Consider the following 20,177-nt stretch of genomic DNA (forward strand, 5'->3'; position numbering starts at 1 on the left):
CTACTTTAAGGAGATCACAAAGCTCCCTGATGTAAGGTTTTAATCACATGTAAATGACAGCAAGGAGAAATGAAGAGTTCAGCCATTTGGGTATTTATGGCCAGCTTGGCCAGTTGCAAAAACATCCACACCCAGCTAAGTTACTAGTTTTGTTTTGTTTTTTTTTTTGTTTGTTTGTTTGTTTTTTTAGTTTGTTTTTCACAGAATGAAAAAGAACTATAACTGGACATGGTGAAGGACACCTGTAATCCTAGCACTTGAGGCAGAGACAGGATTGCCACAGGTTCAAGGCTAGCCTTAGTCTACACAGCAAGTTCTAGTCTAGCCAGGATTATGTATTGAGACCCTGTCTCAAAAGCAAAACAAGAATAAAAAAGAATTATATTCACTGATCATGAGTGGCAGTGCATGCCTTTAATCCCAGCCCTGAGGCAGAGGCAGGTGGTGGATCTCAGTGAGTTTGAGGACAATCTGGTCTACATATGTGTTCCAATTCAGCCAGGGCTACAAACAAACAAACAAACAAATGCAGATCTCTGTGAGTTCAAGGCAGCCAGATAGATGGATAGGATGGAATGGGATGGGATGGGATGGATAGATGGATGGATGGAAATCTCTGTGAGTTCCAGGACAGCCAGGGCTATTTAGAAAGACCCTGTCTCAAAAAAATAAAATAAAATAAAATAAAAACAACAAAAAACCCAAACAAAACAAAAAAAAATACAAATGGCTAATAATTATTTTCAACTCATAGCATATGTACTGTATGTTTACAGCCCACATAGAAACCATCACACTATTAAAGACATTGGGGCTGGAAGATGGCTCAATGGTTTAGAACAAGTCTTACTCTTGTAGAAGACCTAGATTCAATTCCCAGCACCTACACAGTTGCTGACAACCATTCATAATTCCATTCCACGGGATCCAACTACTTCTTCTGACCTCCATAGGCACTAGGCACACACATAGTGCACATATATGCAAGCAAAACATCCATACATAGAAAATAAAAAAATAAAATCTAAAACAAGTAAAAACAAAACTGAAAACACCTCACCAAAAATACAGCATGAAAGCATCAGCATCTCCTAACATTACCTACTTTCCTCTGGCCTGCTGTACCTCACTGGGACAGCTCAGAAACTAAACAACACTTGAGCTGACATGGATACATAAAACATGCATGTATGTATGTCATAAAGGAGTAAGCAAAACTGTCTAGGGGAACAAAAGGAACCAATGAGGCGAAGGGAAGGGCAGACAGGAGATACGGAGGGAATCTTTTCCTCACGCAAATGAGATCATCTATAGTAACATAGTAACATATGCAATGAATACACATACTGGAAAATATAAAAAAAAAAAAACCCACAAAATAAAAAACCAATTCTCACAAAAAGGCCAATTCTCATTAATTTCAAACAATAAAACCAAATTAAGTCAACTGTACCTACAAAAACATTTGTGCTGAAATGTTTTCAGGAATCAAGACTTCCTTGAGGTTCTTCTCCATTTCCATTCAGTTATGAACTGCTTATGCCAGTCAACAACAGCCAGCAGCATACATGTTTTCTGCTACTGCAAAGGTCAAATATAGGCCCCCTCTGTTTCCCATTAGCCAACAGCAAGTAAGAATTTGACACCTATCTTTATCTCAATCTTAGTTCCTGTAAAGAGTCCCCACCCATCTCAGCAACCTGAAGCTTCAGTCTTTTGAATATTTCATGAAATGTTTAAAATTCTAGCAAGTCAAAGCTTAACTACAAGAAAGCACTTGTGAAGTCACACTGTATAATAGGACATTACTTCATCTGTTTCAGTCTTCAAAAAAAACATCATTTCCTGTTGTGTAGCATCTGGCCTCTATAACCAAAAAAGAGCCAAAAGCTGGCAGGAAGCCCAAGAAGCATTTCTAAGTAATTGGTGGAGGGAACAGGAGAATGCTGAATGTCCTTTAATTTTATTTTTTAATTAAGGCACAAAAGGAAAGGAAACCATATAGTTTCAAGGCACTGCACACCTGTTTATCTCTCTATTACAATAAGTATTTCCATTGTCTTTTCTAAATCCTACTGAACTGGTCTGGCTTAGGCAGTCACTATAAATACCATAGATTTACAATGCTCTACATGTTTGATATTCTTTCATTAATCAGTCTTGGCAGGTAATTTTTTTTTTTTCTATAATGCTAGCGATCAAACCCAGAGCATGGGCTATACCACTGAGTTACGTCCTTGGCCCTAACATGCTCTATTTTCACAGTGTAGGCTGTTAGCTTTATATAGATACTCACTCGGTCCTGTACTTGGGCAAAAACATTAGCAACAGTACCTCAAGATACTTTTAAAAGATCTTTCTTCCAGAATTTATTATATGCTTCTCATTTTACTTATTTCTTAAACATGAACAAACAAACAAAAAAGCTGAGGACAGCATTTTATTAATTATAATCTGCAGCAGTAATTCAATAACACAAAGACCGAAAGCTTTTCCTATTACAAAGTCAAATGTGTTATCTGGTGATGCTTCTATTCAATGTCTGCTGCCAACATTACTATAAGTGAGAACACACACACACACCTCAACATAAACATCAAGAAAAATGATGGTGTTATTTTTAATGACCCTCTAAACAATGATTCAGCAATTAAGTGCACATTAGGAATTCAGAGATGAGCTCATCCTGAAATGTAGAAAGACATACTCATCTTGCAAAGGAATTTCAGGATTCCTTTAAAGTACAACTTCAGTTTGTGATATATACACCTGCACCCTGAACCTTTATTCTAAAGCTTGCATGGCTTTACAAGTGACAACTGTAACGGCAGCTGGTCTAAAGGAAAACCAGTCTTTGAAGCCTTTCCACCTTGTTCTTGGAGACACATTTCAAAGCAAGCTCTATCATTACCTACACAGAAGGCTCTTGCTGTCCCAGAAAAGACCATGCCCAAAGATTACTGTCAGTATTCTTAGTGTGCCAACTCAGTCCTCTAACAAAAGTCTCTTCATCAAAGCATTCTGTGTCTGCGCAGCTCTACATGTAACAAGATATGAATAGGAGACCAGAGTTGACTAAGGTTAGAATGTTTTCATTATTTAAATTTGAATAGAAAGAAAGGCCCTAACAAATGTTGACACAGTTTGTCTACTTAGATAATTAATCCATTAATAAATAAATGCTTTAGAAGTTTTTTTTTTTTTTATTGGTTTTGTTTCTTAAAGGCAGGTCTCCTTATATAGCCTTGGCTGGCCTAGAGCTTGTTTTGTATCCCAGGCTGGCCTCGAACTCACAGAGATCCACATGGAAAGGTACATACCACTACACCTGCCACTGTGCTCAGTTGGAAATTTTTAAATGTTTTGTATGTTGTTTTATGAAGCAGGCCATGGGGCTAGAGAGATGGCTCAGAGGTTAAGAGCACTTACTGGTCTTGCAAAGGACCTAGGTTCAGTACCCAGCACCTACATGGTGGCTCACAACTGCCTGTAACTCCAGTTCCAGGGGATCAGACATCATCTTCTATCCTCCTCAGGCACTGCACACAAATAGTATACATGCAGGAAAACATTTACATGCTTAGGGGGCAAAGGTACTTGGCTTTCCAAGCCTAGGATCAGAGTTTGATCCTGGGAAAACCATGCAAAGGCAGTGGAGAATTGTTTCCACACAAGCACAAGGCATGGACCTCCTCTCTAACACACAATAATACATTGAAAAAGAGAAATTAGGCATGGTAATCTAATCATTCAGCAGGCTGAGGAAGGAAGATTGCCATGAGTTTGAGATTGGCCTGGGTTACACACCAAGACCCTGTCTCAAAAAGTAAGTGGGTAAGAGCAATGGCTATTAAGCCTGATAACCTGAGTCAAATTCCCAGGACCCACAAGGTAGAACCAGAAAAAGGACTGTCACAAGTCATCCTCTGACCTCCATATATACTCCATAATATGTCCCATCACCCCCCCCACACACACACACCAAATAAAGCTAGGCTTTCACATTTAAGCTCAATGGGAAGTTGAGTGTGCTGGCTAGTTTAATGTCAATTTGACACAAGGTTCAGTCATCAGAGAGGAAGGAGCCAAAATTGAGAAAATACCTCTGTAAGATGGGACTATACACAAATCCCTGTAGGGCATTTTCTTAATTAATGATTGATGGGGAGGATCCAGTTAATGGTGGGTGGGGCCACCCCTGGGCTGGTGGTCTTGGGTTCTTTGAGCAGGCTGAGCAAGCTATAAGGAGCACCCCCATAGCCTCAGTATCAGCTCATGCCTCCAGGTTCCAGCCCTGCTTGAGTTTTGTCCTGAATTCCTTCAATGATGGGCTATTATCAAAATGTAAGCCAAATAAACCCTTTTCTCTCTAACTTGTTTTTGGTCATGGTGTTTTACAATACAGCAATAAGAACCCTAACTAGGATACCAAGGTAGAAGGACTGCCATGAGTTCAAAGCCAGCGTGGGCTACAGAGTAAGAACCTATCTTACTCTTAAACAAGACTCAATTTTTTTTTTCTTTTTGGTAAAGTACTTTAGGCCATTTGTTTAATAGAAATCTACCTGTTAATAATGCAGATGACAAAAAACACATACAAAATCCAACTAGAGTTCCTTAATCTATCCAAAGAGACAGCTGGTCCCAAACTATCTAGCAGCATAAGCTAAGGGTCTACGTTTACTAGCATCTCCAAATGTCTCTAGTGAATGGATTCATGAACAGCACCCCCATGAGTGGAGTCCTGTCTTCCTAACAGGTAGCTGGCTAGAATAGTGGTGTCATTGCCTATAATACCTAGTATAAAGTCACACTCCTTTAATCCCAGCACTGGGGAGGCAGAGACAGGAGGATCTCTGTGAGTTCGAGACCAGCCCTGATCTACAGAGTGAGCCCCAGGACAGATTCCAAAGCTACAGAGAAACCCTGTCTCAAAAAAAGAAAAAAAAGAAAAAAAAAAAAAAAACTAGTATAAAGAAAACAATATGTTCTTGAAAAAACAGTTAACAGTTGTAAATTGTGTTCAAAGTTTAGTTCTAGGATGGTTCGTATGGTGCACGCACACAATCCTAGAACACAAAATATACAAAACCATTTAATATAAGTTAGCAAAATTGAAGACAATGTGCTCAAAAGAGCAGCTATCATTCTTCCAGAGGTATATTGTCATGCCAACAGTTGGGATTTCACATCTTTCATTTGTACTCTATATATTGTTTGTAAAGCTGTAGCAAAGTCCACTGTGATAACAGATGTAAAAGGGTTTGGAAAGTACAGAAGAAATTCCAAGGAAATTGACAGTAAATAAATTCAGATATTAGGACTTGTAATCTTGAAGATGTGACAATTTCATTTTTGATCAGAAGAATCCCACACATAGCGTTAAACATGCTTTGTTTACTGTTCAGTAAAAATTGAGATATTACAATTGGTTGTTCTGACAACTTTCTGGGGAGGCAGGTTTGGGTGTTAGATAATCTAGGGCACTGGATAGAGGAGAGCTGTGAAAATAGTAATCCTGTGTGAGAGAGAGCTTCAATTCATGTTAACAAGTATTAAATCAAGTTTCTATTATGAAGTGTTATATATGATGTTAGACATGGGAGATACCAGCTTGCCCTTGAAGATTTTTGGGTGCTTAAATATGACCAAAAAAAAAAAATCTCTTGCTTGGATTATATGAACTGCTTTCGTATAGTAAAATGTTGCAATAGCATGATGACTGCTTCAGTCCTTAAGTATCAAAGTAGGTCATCAATCCTTATGGGGCAAATCTGAAATAGTATAAATGTATGACACATTTGTCTTCTGGACATGGAGAAATGTGATGGCAAATCGACATTGTAACTGCTAGGTACCTTCAATTACAGAAGTACAGGGATCCATCTGGGCTTAAGTCATTGCACATTAAGGGATCAAGACAGAGAAATAAATAACAAATTACCAGCTCTTCAAAGAAACACCTGTTTTCTTTTTCTTTTCTAAGTACAGGTCATTCAAGTCTACTCAAATTCAGTGGAATTGTGAACAAGCAGCAGTATTTTAATAGCCAACTCAAAGAGACAACAATTTTCACTACAAGTTTAGAGTGGGAATAATTCTCTAGAATAGCACAAATAGGATGCTTGGAAGAATTCCCTGACGACCACTCTGCATGGCGGTTAAGAACATTTGCTCTGGAGTCTACAATGAAAACCTTATTTTCCCAACAGTATCTCCTTGAGCCAGAGGTAACCTATGGCAACACATGGTGTTATTGGGAGAATTAAAGGCACCTATCATTGTGTTACGAGCCTATCAGTGTCCTTAAGCACAAAATCCTACTACGATTGTGCAAGAAAATGGGCCACTGGCTTCAGACTGAGGGCACTCCGAGATTGTTCTCTGGAGATGCTGCAATCAAGAAAGCCAAGGCAAGATAATTTCTAATTGAAAATCCGAATTGGGGAAAAAAAATGATAGAACTCTTCTCAAATAAGTGTACTGGCACCCGATGAACGACAGCTAAGTAACAAATCAGAACAAAACAGTATGACACCCAACTGACTAAGTTGTACACTGTGATGCCAAGGTCTGAACAGTGTCTACAGGCTCCTCACCCCGAGTGTGTGGAATCAAAAATACTAGCTCCCATGTCCGGCTTTAAGGAGTCCACCTAACTCTAGCCTCTGCTTTCTGGGAAACAAGATAACAAAACATTACTCTCACAGAGTGATGGCATGGGTACCGCACAGCAGTACTGCCCCACCACCACCTGCAGCGGCTTGCAGACTCTGCGGGCCATGAAAAGCGCATGAGGGCGGGCAGAGCAGCAGGACCAGGAGCAGAGTCAGCAGCTTGCTTCTAGAGCGGAGCACACTGGTTCACCCCTGCCTGCCACCTCAGAGGTTCCCCAAGGAGATGGAGCCTCTTATCCCCTGAGAAAGCGCTTTTTTAAAGCACCGAACATCATCCAGTGTTGCGCATCCGCAGGGCCGAGGGCCGAGGGCCGCGCGCTTGCTCCGGGTGACCGGGATGGGCGGATCCGCTGCCAGGTGAGCAGGATGAGCCCCCGGCAGCGCATCCCAGACCACCAGCCCAAGGCACTTTCTAGCACTTTCCACACCTGCCGCCTCCCGGGCCTCCGCCCCCAACCCCGGAAACCTCGCCCTCACCTTGTTGGAGGTCCCGGTGGTCGTACCACGGCTCATCCTCTATCTCGAAGTCCTCCACCAGGTTATCTGCCAGCATGTCGCCGGGGGCGTCCGGGGGCAGCGGGCTCTGCCGCCACCGTGCCGTCTCGGCCGCTGCCCCGGGCTGTCCCCCGGCTCCTCCGCCCTCAGCCAGAGCCGCCCTCGGGCGGGACGCGCCGGCCCCGCCGCAACTCCCGCCGCCGGGCCGCGTCCGCCTCGCGCCGCCCAACGGCCAGCGCCCTAGCGAGCGCACCCCGGGTGGTACCCGGAGCCGGTTCCTCACGCCCGCTGCCCGGCCCAACGTGGCACTTTGGCAGAGCCCTCCCAGGCCGGGGAGACGATTCAAACCCGGGCGGCGCCTTGACCAATTGCGAATGGGTCCCCAGAAGAGCGACAGCGACTTCAGCCAATAGTATCTCAAAGAAGGTCGCGGGCCCGAGTACCATTGGCCAATAGAGGCTCGGGAAGGAACAAAGGAGGCGGGTAAAGGCGGAGAGGGTGCGGCCGGCAGCCCCGCCCCTTTTGTTAGCGTCGCGTCTTCTCAGTGAGTACACTCCAGTTCCGGAGTGTGGAGGCGGCGGTGGTGGCCACCTTCTCGGCTCCCTGGCGTGCCTTGTAGCCAGCTGCGGAGGACTCCTGCCTCTGGGCAGTGGGCATCATTTTCCCACCGGAAGGTTTCGGAAGCGGGCCAGCCCTCCTCAGCTTTGCCCTCGGTGATGCGCGGCGGTCCGTCGCGAGGTTAAGGCCGAGAGAACGCTGTTGAGCCAAAGCTGCTCCTGAATGTCTGAGCCCTGGGGGGATGGAAATCAACTCCTAAAACGGCAGTCACCAACTCCACTTGATATTTGGAGGCCGGGACCGGCCCGTGGGAGCCACCTCCCGTGGGAAAAGTTGCCAGCAGTTTCGCATAATTTTGTTTTAAAGGTTCATAGAGCCCAAGATAAACACCCGGGTGCAGGCGTTGCACTTGTGGCCAGCAAGGCAGTGTCCGCTTGGTGACGCAGACATATTAGTTTCTTGGGTTGAGTTTTTAGCACCTTCTGGTACCTCACACGTGAAAACTCTAAAACGGAGAAAGGTCGGCGCAGCCGTTTAGATGTTAGAGCTAATTAGATAACGTAGGGAGGAAACGAGAAGAATTAACAAGGGGAGAGAAATGTTAAGCTTTGGCAATATTGAGTGGCTAGATACCTGTTGAAGTTAGTACAGATCCGGAGTGTCACCAGAACTAAAATGGAAAGCAGTTATGTTTGCCTTATCAAAAACAAAAACAAAAACAAAAAAAAAACCCAAAAAACTATGGTTAAAATTAGGAGAAATTGCTAGGAAGACGTTACAGATCCTGTTACCTTTTTTCCCCCTCCATATAATTAAGATCTTGGGTAATTTGGAGAAAGGAAAACTTCATCCTAATTCATTTTTTCAGTGTTAAGGATGAACCTAGTGCCTTGTGCATGCCAATCAATCACTACCCCTAAACTACACCTTCAACTCATCTTCATTTTTTTGTGGGTTATAAAATGTACCTTGCTCAAATCATTGTAACACTAAGTCCCTGCTCCTGGGATAGTGGTATGGTGAAGGCCAAGAAAGCCTCCCCAGTGTAAGGTTTTTTTTTTTTATTGTTTGCACAGAGTTTCACTGTATAACCCCAGCTGGCCTGACACTATGTAGATTAGGCTGGCCTGGAACTCACAGAAATCCATCTGACTCAGCCTCCAAGGTGCTAAGATAAAAGCCATGCATTACCACATCCTTTCCCTACAGTGAAGGTTGTTCTGGGAGGTTTTCCTCTTCATTCCTAAAGGAAGTCCTCTTAATAGACTAGAAAGTACCAAGAACCTAGAGTTAGAAATCTAGGTGTCTAGCCACAGTTTGTACTAGCAAAGAAGGCGTTAACAAACCAGTTAGGGGAGAGATGACTTTTTACTCAACATAGTTGTGAGAATCAAAGAAACTGTACCCAGTAAAGCTGTGTTATTTCTAAAACTTACTGTGAAGGTATCATTAAGAACAACAGTTAGCATCATAATAATATACATTCTTCTCTTTGCCTCCCTCTTTTTTTTTTTTTTTTCCTTCTGTGGTACTGGGGGACCACTCACATGCAAGGAAAGTACCAAGTCACAGGTTCCCAGCCCACAAGTATTAAAATAAGTAGTTATAGTAACAGATTGCAACCTGTTAATGATGAGTCCATGATGGTATAAATTAAATGAGAAAGTTTTTCTTATAGGGGAATGGCAACTAAAAATATAAAAGTAATGACAGAGTAATATTAGTTGGGTATGGTGATACCCTCAGCAATGGGATGCCAGCCTGGAATACATAGCAAGACCCTGTCTCAGAAAACAAAACAAACAAGCAAAACAAAGTAGAGCAGACCAGATAGGTCAGTGGGTAAAGGTGCTTGCTTCCTTGTCAGACAAGCTGAGTTTGATGCCAGAACCCACATGGTAAAAGGCAAGAACTGACTCCTACAAGTTGCCCTCTGACTGCCACATGCATATTGTGACATTCCCACCTCCCTAACACAATAAATGAATATAATCTTAAACAAGTAGTAACATTAACAGAGTAATAGTAAACTGGTAAGTCCCTTCTGAGTACAAGTACACTAAAAGGCAAGATGCCACAGGTCAACTTTTCATTGCTATATTTTTGAAACAAAAAACTAAGTCCCTTGTAAAACCTCTTCTTCCAGAAATGCCAGTATATCAGTCCAGACACAAAATGAGACATGTAGAACCAATTATCATAATCAGACAGAACTCTGTGGAAAGAAAGAAAATTCAATTTAGAACTTGCAGACTTGTGGCAGCTGAAGGCTTGGAATCATGCCTCTGACCTCTGACCTCTGACCTCAGTCAGTGATCTGGAAGACCCAGATGGTGGCTGTTTTCTCCAGGGTAAATCCATATCACACATCAACTCCAAATACAGAGGTGTATTGGAATGTTCTTTAACAATTTTCAGAAATAAGGAACAAATCCTACACATTTTATTTTGGGATGGGTCTGTGGGTTCACTTTTAGGGATGCTGTCTTCAGAGACCACCTTTGTGTGTGTTCTGCAAAATCCTGAACAAAAAGTGCATTGAGAAAAACCTTTGGAGCTAAAAAGCCTTGTCTTACAAGGGTCTTCTCGCAGCAGTCATAAACAGCATCTGCAGTTATAAAACTTGGCCTAGAATCGGGTTAGTGAATAACTATGCAAGTTGATGCTAAATAGAGGGGTTTGGCGTTTACTTAATAATTTACCAGTGTACAGTCTACTTTCCCAACCTTACCATGACTGCATCCTGGTGCTTTTAGTCTCTTCTATATAAAACACTTCTAGGTAAAGACAAGTTGGCTTCTGGAAACCTTTGTTCTTGGCTGTAAAGATGAAACACTCTCCACATTGTAGAGTAAAATCATGTTAAGGGAGCTTTTTAGTTATAGCAGCTTTTAAAAGATGAGAGGTGATTTTTAGTTTGATACTGAAATAAACCTTGACTAGATGTAATTGAAAGGAAAATATTCATTTTTGTTGAGATAATTAAGGAAGATATTTTTCCTTAATTATATGTAAGTAGTTAAGAGTTTTTCCATAATGTTTAAAACTTTGTATTCTTCAGACAGGCTGGGAATTTAGAATTCTTTGAAAAGTTCTTATTTTGAACTTGGGGAGCTTATGAGACTTTGCAAAAATCCAAGTCTGTGAATATCTCCCTTCTGACTAAATGATAGAATGGTTCAGAAAAGCACAGCATACTTATGCTAGGAAGCATGAAATAAAAGAAGAAGGAAAAAAAGTCTAGATTTTTGTGGGCTAAGTTTGTGTCTTGGTTTTGGGCTCTACTCTCCCACCTTTTTTTTTTTTTTTTTTTTTTGACTGAGTAACAAGGTGACCTTTAACCTCAGTTTTCTTTTGAATTTACACCAAAAGTAAATCCCTAGGGTGAACCTCCCCCATTTCTTCCAGCTTCTCTAGTTTGAGAATTACCTTTTAAAGCCAAAAATGTGGACGGACCTTGTGATACTGTAGTCCTTGGACTTCTTAAGCCTTGAGAACTGCATAATGATGAAAAACATTTTTATTTTATTATTAAAGCAGAATTTACATGTGCTGGAGAGATGACTCATCAGTTAATTGCAGCTCAGGGTGAACTGATACCATGGCCTCCACAGGAACCTACACTCAATGGACATACCAGCTCTGCACCACCCCCATAATTAAAAACAAAAACACCCAGGCCAAGTGGGGTGACACACACCTCTAATCCCAGCACTTGGATAGCAGAGGCAGGCAGGTTTGAGTTCAGCCTGGTCTACATAGTGAGTTCTATGATGGCCAGGGCAACACAGAGAAAACCAATCTTGAAAAACCAAACCAAACAAACAAACAAAAACTCCAAATACATATGGATAAAACATTTTCATTGTTATTTCAGTACTGGAGATTTTATCCAGGATCATCCTCGTGTTACACAGGCACTCTAACAAATAAGCAACAGGCCAAGCAAAAACATTCACCATTAATCTACTGAATCTAGTGTTTCATATGGAGTTAGTAGCCCTTTTTGTTTGTCCCTGTCTGTGAAGCAGGGTCTCAATGTTTAGCCCAGGTTGGCTCCAAGCTCATGATCTTCCTTCTCCAGTCCCCAAAGTGCTAGGATTACAGGTATGCACTAGCATGTCCAGCTTAATAACCCCCCCTTTTTTGATAATTCTGGAGCTCTATGGTGCATACAATTAAACTACTTATTGGGTTTATCAGTTTGGAAACCAACAATTGAAGAGGCAGTGTGATACAAATTTTCCCAGAACCTAGGCTGGTCTTGAATTCACTTCTTTGAATCTCCTATCTCAGCCCCCCCAGAGTGATGGGATTACAGGTCTATACCACACCCAACTTTTGTCATTTTTGGTTTTCTCTGTGGTTTGGGGGACCAATAACTTGGTCATCTGTGATGATAGTTCTCTTTCAACTTGCCTTCCCCATCCCTAAGGAATTGGGCCCTGCAGACTGAGTTGTCTGCTTTAATTTGTTCCAGAAACTCTAAGGTTAAAGCAGAAGCTAGAAGACTATTCAAGCAAGTAATATCCTCAGATTATGTGGCAATGCATCTCTTTCCCAGTTCAGTAAGCCTATAGAGAACTGGTAAAATTATATAGTAAACCAAGGATAATGAAGACCAGTGGGATACAGTAGTACAGGCCTCTAATTCTACCATATAGGAAGCTGAAGCAGGAAGATTCAGAATTCTAAGCCATTCTGAGCTACATTATCTTAAATGTGTAATCAATCAAGTTTTAAAAGGTTAATCTTGGCTGAAAAGGTGGCTCAGTTGGTAATATGCTTGTCTAGCGTACATGAGACCCTGAACTTTATTATCTGTCCTATGCAAAGTGGGCATGGTGGTGTACATCTGTAACTCTAGCACTTAGAAGGTGGAGGCTGTTCAGGACCAGCCTCTGCTACATAGCAAGTCTGAGGTCAGCCTTTGAACTCATGAGATCCTGTTGGGAAAATAAAACAAAAACAAGCTGAATTTACATCTCCCTACTGCTAGTTAACCTTCCTTTATTTTCCAATTGTACAGATCAAAGGGTAAGGTGATAGGCTATATTTAAGAAGGGCTTCTAAATTAGAACAAGAATATGTTATTTCTGATTCCTCTTTGATATGGCTTTTGAATCAAAGTTGTAGACAGATTTTTCTTTGGGCTGCTTATTCACAAATAACATGGAGACGTATTAGTAATAAAAGCTCAGACTTAGTTTAGCTTTGTTCCTAACTAGTTCTTTTAACTTAAATTAACCCATATCTTTAAATCTACATTTTTTTTTTTTTTTTTTTTTTTTTTTTTTTACATCTCTTGGTTACCTTTACTCTATACTGCCCATCCTGTCTCAGGTTAGTGACTTTGCCTTCCTTTCTCCGCTCATTCTCGGCTCACAAGTCCCACCTATCTCTCCTGCCTAGCTATTGGCTGTTCAGCTTTTTATTACACCCAATCACAGCAATACATCTTCACAGTATGCAGCTATGTCACAACACAAAGCTTCATAGTCCATCAAGAGAAGGTCACATAACTCTTGCACTATTCGTGAGTGCTGTGGAATGAGCAGCTCATCACAGATAAGGATCTTCTATTTCTTCTCTGATTTTAGCAAAAGGCTGCCATCTCACTATTCATTTTCTTTTCCTCCTTCTCAACTAGGGAGGCTGATGCATAAACTTATCTCCTTGACCACAGCTAAACATGTTTAAACTCTTGCCTAAGTCAAACTTTATAATTCAGAAGACACATGGAAACTTAAGTAGAGACCGGAGAGATGACTCAGTTGTTAAATCACCTGCTATGAAAGCATAAGGGCCTGAGCTCAATCTGCTGCATCCATGTGAGAAAACAACAGTCAGGTGGTGGCATATGTATGACTGTAATCATAGCTTTGGAGAAGCAGACACAGGAGGACCCTGAGTCTTTGTAGTCACTAATCTTGCCAAATAGGTGAGATCCTGGTTCAGTGAAAGACTGTCTCAAATAAATAAATAAATAAATAAATAAATAAATAAATAAGTGAAAAAAAGTTAAAAGCAAAGCAGAAGATACTTAGTGTTGACATGTGGACTTTGCACCCACCCACGCAAACTAACTAGGGTCATATTTTATACAATCTGGGGATCATGAAACATCTCAAAATGTTGAATAAGTATAAAATAAATAGATAAAGAAATCTGGTGGCTTTCACAGCAAGTATTTTTGGATTTTTAACTAAAATTACTAATTAACCATCAACTCCTGTATGCAAATAATGAATTTTAACCTCTTTTTTTTTTTTTTTTTAACAGGAGGGAAAACTTTCTCTGCATGAAAAATGACATTTTTAAATATAAAATCCGCAGCCTGGGCATACTCTCTGATTACACTAGGAACTGAAATGTTAAGTTCTTTCTTCAGTTTCTACTGTGTGAAACTTTTCTTGGAACTGTACAAGATTTCAGCGTTGGCCTTTTATCAATCCCAGGTAGATGCAAAATGTTTACTCCTTAAATGCAGGACAGGACTTCCTTTTTTTTTTTTTTTTTTTTTTAACTAGAAGTATCTACTGTATTTTATCAAAGAGTGGATTCTTCACATACCTGCAAAAGGTATGCTATGGGAAAAAAAAAACCCAAAAACCAAAAACAACCCTATAATATCAGTATTTAAGAAACTGAGTCTGGAAGATTGCTGAGAATTCAAGGCTGGTCCAGGCCACATAGATAGGAGGAAAGGGAGGAAGAGAGCAAAAGGCAAAGGGAATGGGTTGGGAGAGAAGAGAGGGGAGAAGGAGATACTTACTGTTTTAGTCATGGTTACTATTGCTGTGATAAAATATCATAACCAAAAGCAAGTTGGGGAGGAAAGGGTTTGGCTTACACTTTCATATCAGTACATCACTGAAGGAAGTCAGGGTAGGACCTCAGACAGGGCAGGAAGCTGAAACAGGAACTGATACAGAGGCAATAAAGGAATGTTGCTTACTGGCTTGCTCCCCATGGCTTGCTCAGCCTGCTGCCTTATAGGACCATTTGCTCAGGGGTATCCCTACCAACATGGACAGGGCCCTTCCACATCAGTCCTAATTAAGAAAACTCCCTAAAGTCTTGCCTGCAGCCCAATCTTATGATGGCATTTTCTCAGTTGAGGTTCCCTCCTCTCAGATGACCCTAACTTGCGCCAAGTTGAAATAAAACTACCCATCACAGATGCTTGAAAAGCTTGTTAATATTGACAAATTGTATTATAACTTACCATATATGAACCAAATGGGTAGATATGTTTTTACATTTTCTCTTGTGCCTTGTGCTTGTGATGTTGCTTATTATAGAACTACAGAATTACTATGTTGATTTGAGTTGATTTATTATTTATTATTGGTATGATGCCTTATAAGGTTAAAGAAATGAGTCATTGATTTAGAGCACTGTTTTTTGTTTTTATTTTTGTTTTGAGACAGGGTTTCTCTGTATTGCTTTGGAGCCTGTCCTGGAACTTGCTCTGTAGACCAGGCTGTCCTCAAACTCACGGAGATCCCAAGTGCTGGGATTAAAGGTGTGCACCACCAACGCCAGGCTTAGAGTACTTTTTGTTCTTCTAGAAAACCTGGTCTCAGTTCTCAGCACCCATATGGTGTCTCACAGCCATCTGTAACTCCAGTTCCAGGGAATCTGATGCCCTCTTCCGGCTTCCATAAATACCAGACAAGCACATGGTATACATGCATACATGTAGACAAAACATTCATAGACATAAAAAATTAAAAAGTGAAAATTTTTTAACAAGAGGAAGGGCTCTGGATGTCATGAGAAGTATGGCCTTGTGTGCCACAGTGGAAGACATACTCTGGGTTCACTGCTTTGATTCCAGTGGTGCTCTATTCAGTTAGCTGGATGGATGAATGTCTTATTTTCTCTGTCTGCAGCTCCTAATTTTGTTAAGTTGGGATGAATAACAGTGCCTATCACAGAGGGTTGTGCCTTTTAATTTCTTTTAAGAATTTGATAAAAATATATAAGTACTTGTCCTATACCTGAATGCAAAACAAACAACCATTGGCTTTTGAGTGGCATTCTGCTACCATTATTGGTGCTAATGAATAGTTCTGAAAACTGAGACTTTTCAGCTTTAGATACTTCTCATGAGTAAAAACAAACAAACAAAATATCAGGCTCTTCCTTCCTGTTTCCTGCTTCCTCTCTTTTCTTCCTTCACTCCCTTTTGCTCTCTAGGTCAGCATATAGCACAGGTAGGTCTCAGACTCAATGATGCTCCTCCATCAGCTGCCAGGGGCTGAAATTACAGGCATGTACCACCATACTCAGCCTTGGAAGTCATTCTCATCTTGAATGTAGTAGTCTACACTACTAACAACTATACAGGATAACCCTGTGGGTTTTTTTCCTCCATAGGTAATTTTAATGATCTGCAATGTTCTGAATGACCTGAGTGGATATTTTCGAATGAACTTTCAGTATGATTGTTGTCTCAGTGACCACTGTTCCCTGTTTGGGGCTCTTTTGCATTCAGTGGCCTTCCTGCTCCCTTGGTTCCCTTGGAAACACTATCAAGAAGGTGACTGGCTCAATGGACTTCATCTGGTAGTCTCCCTGTGCGCCTTTGACAGTACTCTTGCCTGGGTGCAGCAAGCCCAGTGTCGCTTGTTTGTAGAGACTTTCCCCAGGCATGAGAGCCGGCTGCAGCTAATGAAAATTAACCAGGTGGCATCTCTGCTGGGCTCTACCAGCATCCTCTTCTGTGGCCTTATCTCTCACAACATGGAAATCCTGCCCAATTTTCAGGCTGTTGCTGTCGTCATTGCCTTCCTGGCATCTACCAGCCTTTACAGTGGCATGTTCCATATGAGACATTTTGAATGTAAAAGAACCCCAGAGGAAACCTTCCTCTCCGAGAATGAACAGGAGCTGGCATGGACCTCCACCGTCTTACTGATGAGACAACTCTTGTCTCAGAGGAACTTCCACCTTTTCCTCATCATGAATTTCTTTCAAGTCTTTCACTTGACCTTCTTCAGTAACTTCATGATGATCTTTGCCGATAACCTCATTCCCATTGAGGTTCTCTCTTCTTCCGCAAGAAGCATCATGTATGGGGCTGGCTTCATCTGCCCTCAGGTATGTGAAGATTCTTCATGCATCTTCCTAGTGGGATAAACATGTGACCAAGTAGTATAGTAGTGTTGTTAATTGACTAACAACTCTAAATGAGAGTAAGAGTTCAGATGCTGTACAGGGTCCCATAGACAGGATAGAAAAACAAATGTAAAGCAAGCAAGGGAAGGAGTACAGTGAGGGCCAAGCAGCATGATTTAAAAAAAAAAAAAAACTTCAAAACTATGTTTATCTATTATGTGTATTTATGTGTTTGTTATGTGTTTCTCACTATATAACTTTGGCTGGCCTGGAGTTTGCTAAGTAGACCAAGCTAGCTTTGAACTTAGAGAGCCACCAGGCCTAGAAAATTGTGTGCACATGTGATTTATGTGTGTGTTGGGGTGGCCTGTGAAGGTCAGAAGACAGCTTGGAGGCGTGGTTTCTATCTTTCCATCATGTGGGTTCCAGCGACTGGTTCAGCTTAGTGTCAAGTATTTTAAACATTTGGTCTCTTTGGTCAGTATTTTAAACATTTGGCTTTGAATCAAAGCACCCGCAAAACTGAGGAAAAAGTAAATGGCTTCCTTTGAGTGTATAATTTTGCTTTGTTCAGGCATTTAAAATTTTGTCTTCATGGGAGAAATCTTAGAAACAGCAGAAAAGAAAGACAGGGAAAATCAAGACACATGGAAAGGGAAAGGAAGTCCCTCACCCCTGCTGGCTAAGAATCAAGGACTCTTATAAAGAAGATTATGAGTCATCAGGAGTCAGAGTTTAGGCCTGGAGTTCCTTATGACCCATGTAGCTTGAGGATTCTTTTAAACTTTGACCTATGTGTTTGTTTTTTCTACCAGCCCCTCAATAACCACCTTATAATCTCATTTAGTAAATACTAAAACAGTTTGTACTCTTTTCTTTTGAGATATTGCCACTCTGTAGCCCAGGCTGACCTAAAACTCATGGTGGTCCTACCTTAGCCTTGGGAAAGTTCTGGGATTAAAGGTGTGAGCTGTCACACCCAGTATGCCTAACCTTTAACCCCTTTATTGATAGAACTGGAGAAACCATTGAAACATCTATAGACAGCTATTATTAGGACTCTTATGAGTAGCTGGGAATGATGGTTTATGCCTGTAATCCTAGTACTCAGGAAGGCTAAGGTAGGGGGACTGTTACATGTTTGAGGCTAGCCTTGGCTACAAAGTAACACCAAAACCTAAAACTAAACAAAGCAAAACAAAGTACACAACAAAAAAGACATTTAAATATGACTTTTTTGAGAGCCTCACAACTGTATTACTATTCTTTTCTCCACACCCTCCCCATCATTTCTTAGTAATTGTTGATTAAAACAAACCAAAACCCCCCACAAGAGTCAACTTGATCAAGAATTCATGGAGCAGGGTTTCAAAACACTTGGCTGAAAACCTGAGTCCTGGAACCTCAGAGCATTATTAAAATTCCGTGGCCATGACTCTTATGCACTATGGTATGTTCCCTGTTAACCATTTGGAGTGCTGACATAATTGCTACCTTCAGCCAATTGTGTCATCTAAATCTATGACTTAACCTAGCCTGTGATACAAGTTTCTTCTAATTTTGCAATTAAATAATGGGTAAAACTTGGTACTTAGACTCTTCAGGGGTTAAGGGATAAGCTATTCTGCATTGACTAGTGTATTAACTTTTCTTAGCACCATAACAAAAAGTCTCACATAAACAGCTTAAAAGTTTCTTTTGATTGACAGTTTCATAGGGTTTGGGCTGTGTTTGCTTTGTCACATGCACTTGGGCCAAGTAAACCACATACTGGTAGTGGGAACTGGTGGTAGAGGCTGTTTTTCACTTAATGGAAGGGATGCAGATGGAGGGGATGGCTGTGCTCTGTTGGCTTTCCTCTTTTCCCCTTTTATTATATTCAGGTGTTTATCCCATGGTCTAATTGCTGACCACATTTAGGATGAGTCTTCTCCCAGGCCCCTAGACCCCTAGAGGTGTTTGTTACCAATATCCAGGCTGGGTTTGAACTCACTGCAGACTGCAGTTCTCCTGACTCCTAAGATTCTGCTCTGTTCTTATGAAGCCTCAAGGAGTCAATCCTGGAAGCTCCAACCTCCAGTCTTAGCCATCCTACTTGCCTCTAAAGTTGTACTGTTTCCTCTCTAAACTTTGAGTTTTTGAGGGAAACAAAATGTATTCAAACTATAGCACATTCCCTTTATGACTGGGTGATACTCTGTTGTATCATTTTACTCATTCATTAGTTGATAGCAGTGAGTTACTGGGCCAGCCTTTTTTTTTTTTTTTTTTAATTATTTGTCGATAGTGCACTAGCTATATTTTAAAGAAAAGAGATTTAGGACTGGGGATAAAGCTCTGTGATAGAGTGCTTGCCTAGCATATGAAAGGTTGTGGGTTCCATTCCCCAGCCCTGAAAAGAAAAAAAGGAAAAGTTTATTTTGCTCAAGATTCAAGGTTGAAGAGAAGTTGTATTTTGCACTTGCTAGTAGAGTCTTAAGGCCATCAGATCATTGCAAGTCAAGAGACAGCACACTTGGGTATATACATGTGAGTTCTGCTTTGTTCTTATGAAGCCTCAAGGAGTCAATCCTGGAAGCTCCAACCTCCAGTCTTAGCCATCCTACTTGCCTCTAAAGTTGTACTGTTTCCTCTCTAAACTTTGAGTTTTTGAGGGAAACAAAATGTATTCAAACTATAGCACATTCCCTTTATGACTGGGTGATACTCTGTTGTATCATTTTACTCATTCATTAGTTGATAGATATTTAATATATTTCCACATTTGCTTGTGCACATGTATCTGAGTGCACTATAAGTGTGCATGAGCTTGCAGAGGTCAGAAGGGCACCAGATCCCCTAGAAGTGCAGTAACTGGTTGTTGTGAGATGCAGTGTGGGTGCAAAGGTGCAAAGACCTGAACCCAGGTTCTCTGAAAGAGTAGTACACACTCTTAACTGCAGAGACATCTCTTTAGCCCCAGTTCTACTAAAAAGAGTATTGTGTGTACTTGTGTATAGACATGGACATGCCACTGGTGGGGTGTGTGGAAGTTAGAAGACAACTTGTAGGAGTCAGTTCTCTCTTTCTACTATGTGGGTTTTGGGGATAGAATTCATGTGCCTTTACCCTCTGAGCCATCTTGCTGGCCCCTATTTCTACTTCATAATATTTCTCTGAACAGTAATGTGAAGTTTTTGCATGAACATATATTTTCATTTCTTTTGGTATATATCTAGAGATAGAAAGGCTGCCCCATATAGTGATCATGTGCTTTGAATTCTGAGATACTGGAGAATTCCCAAAGTTGCTGCATAATTTATGCTTGTAAAAGTGCAAAGA

General features: G+C 41.1%; 2 protein-coding genes across 4 annotated transcripts in view; one reads left to right on the forward strand and one right to left on the reverse strand.

Annotated features, from left to right (window-relative positions):
* Window positions 1–7,459, reverse strand: part of Cdr2 (cerebellar degeneration related protein 2) — a 28,238-nt gene extending 20,779 nt beyond the window's left edge. For all 3 annotated transcript variants that reach the window (XM_051192848.1, XM_051192846.1, XM_051192847.1), the window contains exon 1: window positions 7,155–7,459. In XM_051192848.1, coding sequence (XP_051048805.1) covers window positions 7,155–7,190 — 36 coding nt within the window. In that variant the 5' untranslated portion in view covers window positions 7,191–7,459. The remainder of the gene's footprint in view (window positions 1–7,154) is intronic.
* A 560-nt stretch (window positions 7,460–8,019) lies between these two features.
* The window catches only part of LOC127228277 (transmembrane protein 180), a 34,300-nt gene continuing 22,142 nt past the window's right edge, over window positions 8,020–20,177 (forward strand). The window contains exons 1-3 of the mRNA XM_051192849.1: window positions 8,020–8,096; window positions 14,013–14,188; window positions 16,116–16,838. Coding sequence (XP_051048806.1) covers window positions 14,039–14,188; window positions 16,116–16,838 — 873 coding nt within the window. The 5' untranslated portion in view covers window positions 8,020–8,096; window positions 14,013–14,038. The remainder of the gene's footprint in view (window positions 8,097–14,012; window positions 14,189–16,115; window positions 16,839–20,177) is intronic.

Source organism: Phodopus roborovskii, unplaced genomic scaffold (genome assembly GCF_943737965.1).
Source record: "Phodopus roborovskii unplaced genomic scaffold, PHOROB, whole genome shotgun sequence".
Classification (NCBI taxonomy): domain Eukaryota; kingdom Metazoa; phylum Chordata; class Mammalia; order Rodentia; family Cricetidae; genus Phodopus; species Phodopus roborovskii.